The 11788-nt window shown below is 29.5% G+C and overlaps 1 protein-coding gene across 1 annotated transcript in view; it reads right to left on the bottom strand.

The window, feature by feature from the left end:
* The window catches only part of LOC106466695 (splicing factor U2AF 50 kDa subunit-like), a 41078-nt gene that overhangs the window by 4431 nt on the left and 24859 nt on the right, over nucleotides 1-11788 (bottom strand). Inside the window, exons 8-11 of the mRNA XM_013926992.2 lie at nucleotides 10451-10573; nucleotides 3448-3537; nucleotides 2768-2891; nucleotides 835-938 (exon numbers count right to left, since the gene is read on the bottom strand). Coding sequence (XP_013782446.1) covers nucleotides 835-938; nucleotides 2768-2891; nucleotides 3448-3537; nucleotides 10451-10573 — 441 coding nt within the window. The remainder of the gene's footprint in view (nucleotides 1-834; nucleotides 939-2767; nucleotides 2892-3447; nucleotides 3538-10450; nucleotides 10574-11788) is intronic.

The raw sequence follows: 11788 nt of genomic DNA, 5'->3' as shown, positions 1-11788 counted from the left end.
TATATTAATTAATATATTTATCTTTGATATTTTTTTTGTCCACTGGAACAAATGAAAAAATTAATACATAAATTCTATGATTGACAGCATCCTATAATCTCAGGTCATAACTCAAACTTTCCTCTGTTTTAGGCCTCATATTTGCTTTCAACCAAACATCTGCAACAAGAAAAACTTCCTAAAAAAAACAAAATATCCCAGGTCTCAAGAGTTTGCACTTATTTCTAAACACACTGCATCCCTTCAACCTTCTTCAAGTATAGAATTACTCAACTGCTTTAAAACTTGTAAAATGAGAAAGATGTCAAGAAGAATGACTACCAAGTTCTTTATATTGTTTTGAAGTTTGGTTATTCCCATTTACAAGGGTTTACAGCTTCAGGACGTATATGTTTTCAAAGCTGAGATAAATATCGATTTTTCAAGACCCTACTTGGAAGGTGTGTGTGTATATATATATTCATAGTCCTGCTTATACTTCGAGAAGATTGAAATTGCATCGTTTTTTTTGTCATTTTACACCGGTAGTAATAAATGGAAGTCCTAGCAGTGTAAAGTAGATGGTTTAGATTTCTACACACACACTGCAAAAACAAAAGTTTACACACTTTTTGAATTATTGTTGATAAAACTAACTAGATAAATATTAAATAACATAACTGTACATTATTTACTGATAAAAACTTATTGAAATAGGCTCAAAATTATAATTTTGTATGTAGTGGTGTAATAATGCACTTGAATTGACACTATTTAACACTGTTACTGAGAGAGTTAAATATGCATTTTTCACTATTAAAATAATAATAAAAATAGCAACATTAAATACTTCACCTTTCCACAGCCAGGAACATCCACACCTTCAATTGGCCTAGGTATTTCTACACTCTTTACTACACCATATTTGTTACATTCTTCTTTGATATCCTCCAAAATATCTGCAAATATAATTCATCTCTCGTGAATAAACAAACCATGTTACAAACACGGGAAAATCTGTTCTCCATGAAACTTCATTTCTAACCCAACTTACAAATCAAAGCATGTTACTATGAAACATGTAAGTGTATAATATTCTACATTAGAAGTAAATATTACAACCTGTTTACCACCAGCTAAGCCTTTAACCTCTTACAGCAACTTCCATATGTGTAAGTATAATATTTTACATAGAAGTAAATATTACAACCTGTTTACCACCATCTAAGCCTTTAGCCCTACACATATGGAAGTTGCCCCATTCCATATGTCATGATCTTGATAATAAAGTATTATTCAAAATAACAAAAGCAATCATTCTAGAAAAAGAAGGATTATTCATATTTCATATTTTATTTTGCTAAGTGGTGATTACATGGTCATTCAAATGGACTGAACATGTATAGTGTTATTGTAGAAAAAATAACATATAAAATATCAAGATTTACTGAAAAAACTTTTGATATTCATTTAGGAAGTTCTTAAAGGTTACGCAAATGAAGTTTGAAAACTGTAAGATGAGAAAAGTATTTTTAATCTTAACATAATAACCACTTTGCACTAAGACCAGTCTGAGTGAGGCTTTGATTCCATAAATTCACAGACAAATCTTCAGTAAAATATCTAAGTAAAAAGCCCAATTTTCTGTGCACAAAATACTTGTCAAATTTCCTGGAGATACACTTACTACATTAAGTTATAATGTATATAGAGGTTTAAAGAGAGTGAATCAGTGAGCTTCTGAAGTAATATGGCCAATTCTCTAACTCCTTAACACTGCTTACATGTGCTGCTAAAGCTTCTTTTTAGAGCAATCCTATAAATGTTCAATCAGATTCAAATCCAGTAAGCATGCTGCCCAGTTCAATTGTCTTGATAATCTCTTCTTCTAGCTGAGTGCAGTGGTGGGAGGAATGCATCTCTATACTATCTTATTCACAGTGTCATGTCTCAATATAAATATTAGTATGACCACCAATACCAATTCCTACCCAAAACAGTAAGTCTTTCCTCAATGATATTACAGTTGGATCTGGTATCAGCCAGCCATATTCCAGATGGATACATTTCTTGCATCCAGCTGCAGTAGGAAGTATGATTTGTCTGTGAACAAGATATTAGCCTACATATCATTTGACCAATCTACACAAATTAAAAATGGCTGCTTTGTGACAATGGCATCTGACAAGGTCAACCCTACTTTTGACCATTTGTGTACTGTCTTATTGTCTAGCTTCTGCATGGAAATGTTGATTCAGTTGAAGTGCCAAGGTCCATTGGTTAAAATGAGTCCATAATGCCAAATAACAATTGTCTCAGGAGGCTTTCAACTACCATCCACCCTATCCAAAAACCAACAAATTATATATGAAAACAAGTCCACACCCTTCTAACCACACTTTGAGAGTAAACGGTTGTGTGACCAGTTTGTAGACAACCTATTGCTTCCCACATCAAAATATTAAAATGTATTTATGTATTTCTTCAGTTTCTGGAATGTTTTAGTGTCAATATGGAAGTCTTTCAACACTACTATTGTTCAAACTGCTAATAACACAGCACTACCCTCACTGAAATGAGCATATCAGACATGGCCAGTCACCTGATGTTTCTTCTGCATAAAAATTAACTTCGATTGCCAGTGACATTGATTATGTATTTATCCTTTTCATTGCTACTATAAAAAAAACTCTGAATATCCCTTACTTGTTTTAAGCAGTACATTTAATGTTTAAAAGATAAATCATAAAGGTTTTTAGTAATAAAAAAACATAAACACACCACTTACCCTCATATTCTTCTTCATCTTGAAGTTCTTCTGGCATTACCATGTTCATGAGACACAACACTTCAGTTGGAGGCCCTGCCCCCCCAAACAAAGTCAACCCTGGTACCTGAATCTGAACAGGAGCCTGGAAAACAACAAATAATTCTACAACACTAATTTTCTTCAAATGTCTTTTGGATCTAGGTAGGTAAGTAAAAAAAAAAGTATAATGGACCATTTAAAGCAAAGTGTTTGATTATTTGTACTGAAGCTATAAAACATGCATCTTAGAAACAAACATATACTATGAAACAAAAAAATGTTTATGACCCAGAGCTGAAGAAATGGTAAATGAAATGCACTGACTGACTTGTTATTAATAACGTACATATTATTTCTGCTCTTCTATACCAGATTCAAGGTATAACTTAATCACATTACCACAGTTTTTAGTTTCAATTAAATTCTCTATCTGTCAAGGTTAAACACAAAAATCATGAACAGAATCTAGACAACACACTGTTACCTGTACAAAATTTATTAGCAAAAATCCACAAATGATACACTTTTAAATAATCTGTCTAGAGGGCAGCATGCCAGCTTTAACATGCATTCTCACATATCCCTAAAACATTCTGTACTATTTAGATGTTAAATACATATACCAAAATACAGTAATACATAGATAAAACTACACTTACAGCCATAGTACTGTTCTTGGCTCCAACACTGGCTCTCTGTACAATCAACTTCTTATCCCCAAGCTGCATCCCATTTAACCCAGCTATTGCCTAAAACAGTGTTTTTATGAACATCTTGCAACACACAAATTTACCATTAAAGAAAGACTTAAGTATCACATAAAAATGGTAATAAATCTAGACTTGTTATAAATACATTGACATGATCTTACACCTACCAATACACTATTTATTTCAGGATGATTAAAACCTAACCACACACACATATAGAAAAAATGATCAAAGCCTGTCTTACCACAAACTGGTTAGTTTATAATGATGCATTTTTATTAGTTTGACCTAAGAATGAATCTTATAAACAGACATACTTACAACTATCGGTTCAGTGAGTTTTTTTGTGTAGAAAAAAAAATATTTTGGTTTAATGATTCTGTCATAATTGATATACTTTGTGAAATATCCTACATGAAAAATAGAAATAACACTGATTTTTGAAATTAAACTGTTTTAATACAGGGTGATAACCTTTTTAAAGACCTTGGATGTATCACTTTAACTACCAGAAAACCTTGTGGACAAAGTAGAAATAATCTCCAAAAATTCAAATTATGTGTTAGTTGTGTTTAGGGTAAAGAAAGTTAAACATACAATTTACTATTACATGATATTAACTCTTTCATGACAGGCTCGGTACAATATACATGAGTTAAGTATTTATGCTATAACTTTTAATGCAATAAGTGTATCTTCATAAAATTTGGTAGACTTTTAGTAAAGATTACAAGTCTTTCGTACACAAGAAATCAGATTTTTTAATTAAGTATTTTTATTATAGATTTGTTTGTGAAAATATTGAGTCTGTTTTGTTACCAATCCAAGTGCAAAGTGATTTTCATGTTATAACTAAAATGCTGTTGTTCATCCCCAAAATCTCAGAGATTATTTGTGTAATCTCTAAACCTAAATACATTTCAAACGTTGTTTTCAGTAAAACTTTATATTTTTTCTGTTATTTTGTCTACCCTAACTCTATGGATCTGTCAATTTGACCAGCCTCATAACCACCATAAAAAATTATGAAATAAATTTAAATCTTGCTTTCTCGTTCTAGAATGACTACAGATTATAACACTATAACAAAAATATTTAGTCTAAATAGCTTAAATCACATAACATTATATATTTATTACTTTTATTATATTGACCTTTCAGCCATGTCTGGCTAACAATACAGAAGTTACAATGACATGGCACAAGTGTACTCGTGATACCGTATCCAATAATATAAAACTGACCTTTCATCTTTACAAAATGACCTGTTTTGGCTGTGTTTTAGTGGACTAGTATTTTGAAAAATACAGTCACATTTCAATTATTATATATGTATATACATTAATACTATTTACAAATAACTTCTTTTCTTCATAGAAGAGTAAATAAAGAAGTAAAGCAAACAATTATCTCTTGTAGTTACGGCCTTTGTACTCGTTTGCTGCTTGTTGTAGGTTGCTAAGCCTTATGAAATTTCCCACATGGAGGATGTTAAAAGAAAATTTTTTTAGATTTTATATATATACATTTTGAATAAATGAAAAAATCATAAATTACTATATTGATACCATAGAATTCCACTACAATTTATCAAACGTATAACTAAGCTGTATTTGGGTCTAAAAAAATATGAAATTTCGAACTCACTAAAGACTTACCTTATCGTTTGAAATCTTGTGTGAAAAGAATAAAATTAACATAATAACATGTCAAAATGACTGAGAAAACCACTAGGGGGACATTCTGAGCTTTTGATTGGTTATTTATGTCATATATAGAAATGTATATAAGGAAGCATTTCCAAAAATGGAAAGAGGTGGGTGGGGGACCACAGTGTTTGATTCAGTTCATGAGCAATATCTTAGCAAATAGAAAAGATAAGATATTCTTATTTTATATTATAGCTTGTCAGTATTGGTATTTGACTTCCTAATTCGACATCACAAACCCCTAATTTGAATCAGTGCTGCATTCAACATACCATGTGACACACAAAAAATCAATGTTTATCTGTTTTATAATATTTACTTTTAAATTAAGAAATTAACTAACATAAAATATTCAAATATGAATTATAATCTCCAATCTGACACCAAACTTATTGAGATAAATTCATAAAATAGTAGTTAAATAAAATTTTTAATGCAAGTCAACAAACACGATGACATGACGATAGGGTTAAAACAGAAACCTATTGGTTAGTTATTTAAACACCAATTTTCTCATGTCAGAAAACAGCTACTGGAATTTATCATAAGAACTGTTCTTCCAAGAACTAGGATAGTGGTGTGTTAATATACATTACTTACCAGTTTGATTATTATTTTTGAGCAACATTTTTATTTGCATTTTACTACAAGTTGGACATCTTAAACAATTGCTATTAAATATTTCCTGAATTATATTTTAGAAAGATAACAGATGGCACCAGCTAATAATACTAAAGCAGAGCATGAACCTATAATATCAATAACCCCAATACAAATACGCAATTTCAATAACTCCCAATACAGATACACAATTTCAATTTTGGGTTAAAGCTTCATGAAAGCTTTGGAGTAATTAACTTAGGAAACCATCTATGACATTAATTTCATGTACATTTATACTAAGGTTGACTGACCGACTGCCAACAGTTGATGGAACAATATTTTAGTGAAATTGTTCTAATGCTTTAATACTGCAATATGCTTTAAAAGTCAATTTGAAACAAGCTTGAGTTTCTGTTTCAAAAAGTGTAATTATTAAAATAGGCCCTAGAGAAACTTAATAATTTTTTAGTCGTACTTAACATTTCCAGTCAAATTTGACGACTGTATTTAATATGATAATGAAACATTATCGAAAACTAAAAAAATTTCTTATGAAAACATTAGTACCAAATTTATGTCTATCTGATAATGAAATTTGTATGTAGGTTAGAAAAGAAAGAATCAGAAGTATAAACATGATTCTTCCCAACCACCTACATTGTGTTAATGTTGCACAATCAGTTTTCTCAGTACAAACAGTTCAAGTCAAGACTGACAATAAAAACTATGTGCAATCATGTTTTATCCACAAAAAGCTAAAAACACTTAAATGAAATATTACACAACTCATAGCAAGTTTGAGCTATCTTACTGCTGTTTCTCTCTTTGTTCTTGATTGTACATCAATATATGAACATTTTGAAACTTATCAAACATGATGATGTGACCCCTTTCTGATTAAAGGGGGTGAAATTGGTGTCCCTAAAACTGTACTTTAAGCTCCAGCTTGAAATGGTTATTTTAAAACTCTTGAAAACTTCTAGTTATTTATTATTGTGTTTAAGTTTAAGAATAAACAATTTTAATAACTAATTTACAGCTATGATGAAAAGATTGCAATATCAGTGACAATTTTTTTTTTCAAAAACTGTGCATTTTTTTTCACAAATTTTGAAAAATTATTTGTCATGTATCCCCATACATTTTCTCTAAAATCATAATTAAAATCTTGAGATTTTAAACTTTCTTTTGTTTAAGTTTTACTAATATTTGTTTTGAATAAAATATTAAAGAAAATTAAACCTTTAACCGAAAATTGTCAATTTTTAACCTCCTTTCAGAAAGATTTTATTCAGGTAGTGTAAATAAAAAAATTTCCTGTGCAATGAACGACTTGTCAAAAGATGAAAAAAACTGAAAATGTGTAAAATTAAAAGAAACAAGAAGTTTACTTTTAGTGAAAATAGTTTAAAACAGTGAATTTTTGAAGCTGGTGATGTCAAGAACTGTAATATTTCAACTATCTGCACATTTTTTTATCATAACTTAATTGTTTCTAAAGTTGATGAAATCACAGATATGACATCTGAAACTTTGGAATATTTTCTTTCTCACAATTCCTTGTCTATAAAAACTCCCCATCTTCCTTATATGGAATGGAAATTTCAAAAACTTTTTGTTAGTACATCATGAGACTTGTTATATGCTATGTTCAAATTACTGTAAGATATTAATGATTTTGTTCAAGTATTTACTTTGGCAGATCAATTTCTGCATACAAAAACATCTTCTATGGTAATATAACACCTAATGAAGAAGATAATCTTTTGTAGTCCACAAAAGGGAAAAAAGCATACTGACCAGACACCTAAGTGTGTGCTCTAGGCTATACTATTTGAAACAGTAGTAAAGGACAAAGGTAAATTTTATATACAATAAGTTCTTCCTGTACAATAAGACCTATGCTACTTTTTATAAGTGCTTCTTGGAATGAAATAGATACAAAAAACAGATGTGTGCAAAGATATAAAACTTATCTAAATGGTGGATGAACGTCTCTTTACTAGACAATTAATCATTAATCAATTTGTAATAAAGAATATTTTAGACAGATACAGATGAACCTTCATTAACCAAATCAGTATAACCTTTATGGCAATCATGTAAGAGACATAGATTGTAGGCTAGCAGTTATGGGCATACTGTGTAACAGCATAGTATATTATTATATTAAGTTTTGGTTTTTATTTCATTGTAATTTGTAAATTTACCAAAAAAAAAATCAAACTTAGAGTTAAAAATGTCTCATTGTTATTGTGATGTATGATTGAACTGTCAGTATTTTTAGATTTGGAGACTTTTGTGAGTTATCAATTTTGATTAATGAAAGGTCAGAGGTGGCATAATATCATACATAGCTAGCAAAAGGGTTAATATTAAATATGTATTAAAGCATAAGACATCAAACTATATTTCAAAATTAAACAAAGTTTAACCTTATTTCAATGTCCAAAATTAGAATCATTTCAGTAGCTCAGGGAAATCTTGTTTATGTTGGCAGATACAGCAAAGTATTGTACCACACATGCAGTTTTTACATTTTAATACCAATGCTAACAACAAATTTTAGCTTTCATACTGCATTTATTTCCCAAAGAACATTTTTGTACTACATTGTAACATACATGCAGTTAACACTTTTAATGTACTGACAAGATTCCATATACTGATGATATTCTAAGTAAGTTTTTCAATAGGATATATAATGCATGTACTATATCTACCTACAAACAATCTTTCAACCCATTCTGCTCGGGCATCATTTACTGTGCATGTCACAAGGTTTCAGTGACTTACATTCAAAGTTTATTAAACTACTTTTTGTTTATGTTATACCAATTAGTATAGCATAAAATCATAACTAATAATCCATATTTCAATCGTATATAAGTTTAAAGTTTGTAATTTTATAAGGCAATATTCAAAAAATCCTAAATTTCTCCTAGTGTGAGAAATGTGACATTTTCTATAGCCATCCCCTCTTCCCTATTTTATTCACAATCCCTCCAATAAATATGAAATTTAATGTAAATTACTCACTATAAAATCATCATTGCTCAGATAAACCATAATTTTTATAGCCTTCAATTTTGTTTGGTTACAGAGCCATCAAATAGAAAATCAGACTCCTCTTGCTTGCCACACCCACCTGCCACATCCTCTCTTTCAGGATTTGTTAATAGTTCTCTCTTATGTTTAATTCTATATTACCTATAACCAATAGAAAGCCAATGTGTTCATCTATCAAATGATGTATTATATTACATTGTTTTCTGAATGGAGAATTGTTAATTTCACTGTTAGTACAAGCTTCATTCCCACAGGAAATATAATGACTAGCTTGGATGGATTTGTAACCGTTCTTTTTGCATAGTTAGAAAGCCAGACAAATTGTGATTAGTTAAGGGGAATTGTTTGCTTTTTGCATGTTATTATTCTATGTTCTTTGGTGAATTATTTAATTACATAAAAATTATTTAGTGCATTACTACCATTAGTATAAAAAAGTAGGATTAAATATCGTCAATAGCAAAAAAAAAAGAAGATATAGGTAAGTACTTTATTCCTTGCTTTTCATGTTTATTCTTTATTATTATAAAAGTAACTAAAATGTAAAAATAGGGATCTCTTTAGGTTAGATTAGGTAAAATAAACAACAATATAATAAAAATGTTTCACGGGACACCCATGCGAGCAGCTCGAGGGTAACGTAATTTGATAGCATAACACGAGGTCCACGTTCCTCAAATGATTTATGAATAGTAATTAGACATGGGTCAAAGCACAATAAAACAATAAAATTTACGTATAAATAGATATATACCGTTACGAGTTTAGAGCTACTTAGGATAAATGAATGTAGTTTCATGTTACAATTTGAAGTTATTCTAGCAAGAAAAAAGGGTAATTTAGATAATTTTAATTGTTTTTGGTGGTTACAAGGTCAGTCAAATTGACCAATCTTGTATAGAGTTAGGGTAGAGAAAATAACAGATAAAATATAGTTTTACTGAAAACAAACATTTGAAATGTATTTAGGAGGTTTTAGAGGTTTGCACACAGACTATTCAAAACAAATACTCGATATATTCATGAACACATCTTTTTTCTTGTTTTTTTTAAAATACTTCAGTAAAAAATATGACTTCTTGTATGTGAAAGACTTATGTTTACTGAAAGACTGCCAAATTTTGTGAAGATATACATACTATATTAAAAGTTAGTAGTATCAAATCTATAAAAACTTTAAATGAGTACAAAGAAGTCACGTGGTCGGTCAAATCGACCAAGCCTGTGTGTAGAGTACATAAAGAGAGTATTTTTAAACTTTCTAAGTTCATTTTTTTGTCTCCTCACATACAATGAGAAAAAATAATTTCAAAATATATTAAAATATTGGTAGAATAAACCCATGAAAGAGGTTTCTGATAATAATAAAACTAAAGTAAGACTGAAGTTCCTACTCAACCTTATAAAAACAAAATACTTATTATGTGTATAAGGGAATAATAAACAAATCAACACACTTTAAAATACACCATACAGTAATTTTATGACATAAAATAAAGTGAACTAATCCCCTCTGAATGAATCATCTAAAAAAGGAATATATCTAAACAATAACAAACAGATTCTCAAACCTGGTCAGTGATGCCAATATCCAGGTATTCACAAAAAGCATATCCTTTAGAAAGACCTGTAGCACTATCTTTAACAAGGTTGAAAGCTCTTAACTGTCCAAATGACATCAACAATTCTCGGATCTGAAATTTTTTTAACAACACATTAAAGCACCAGTTACTTGAAACAGAAAGTGTTACTACATATTGAAGTATAATAACTGTAAAGGACAAAAATCAGGCTGAAGCATGGTTTATAGTTCTTGTAAATATTTGTAAAATAAACTTATTTCTACACCCACAATAAAATGCAAAAACAACCACTTAAAACATCATTTGTAATCAAAACAACTAAAAATTTCTGACAAGAATAATGCAGTTTCATTCATGATAGGTGGGACCACCCAAACTTTCAACAATTTCCAAAGTGTACAGAGCACTGTTTCTCGGGACTTCCACCCACTAGAAGTACTACAACTGGTGAATATATGTTGATTCCACTGATAGAAGAAAAAAATATATATATTTCTAATTTTAAAATCAAATTAAAAAAATAATAAGTTGCACAGAATTGATACATGTTAAAAACTGATCCACAAACATAGTAAAGTCCTTCATTTCAAGTGAAATGCTTAATGGTCATTTAAAGTTATTTTCTTAAATGCAAAACATTGTTTCAATTTTTGAGGTATTAATTATGTTCATTTTATTTTCAGAGTTAAATTATTACAAAACAGTGTTCTACTAATAATCAGACTATTTTGGAAATTGCTAAAACTTTTTGATGACTAGTTAAAACTAAACACATTTTTAAACACAAAACTGATTCAAATAATAGAAGTTTTTACAAATACACGATTCAATCTGCTTCAACTTTCATTAGTCAGGATATACAGTAAATTCATACAGATAGGGCCAGATTAAGGACATTTTGGCCTGAAGCAAAATTTTGTAGGAAGGACCTCAGAAGAGAATTTCATAAATAAATAAAATACAGTTCAATACTACTTATTAACTACACTTTGAGCAACACATAAACAGAAAAGATGGGTAGATAATATATAAAGTATTACTTCTAATATTCATGATAAATACAAATTGATCTCAACAAATGTAAAGTAATGACAATGAATTGTTCTGTTAAATGGTCAAGCAAATATTTATGAAAGATCAAGCTATAAGAACATGCTAATGAAAAACTATAAATTAACAGGTTTATAAGAAATGACTAAAATCACTGTTATAGTGACACAATTGAAAACATGTTTTTCAATGAGAGGTCCAGTTTTTGATTTTATTTCAATATTGTGCTGTTAAAATCATAAATAATATTCAACATTAAACTGGTACACAATTAAA

Source organism: Limulus polyphemus, unplaced genomic scaffold (genome assembly GCF_000517525.1).
Source record: "Limulus polyphemus unplaced genomic scaffold, Limulus_polyphemus-2.1.2 Scaffold2347, whole genome shotgun sequence".
In the NCBI taxonomy this organism is placed as follows: Eukaryota; Metazoa; Arthropoda; class Merostomata; order Xiphosura; family Limulidae; genus Limulus; species Limulus polyphemus.
The sequence above is the reverse complement of the archived record's forward strand: the minus strand, read 5'-3'. Positions and strand labels throughout refer to the sequence as shown.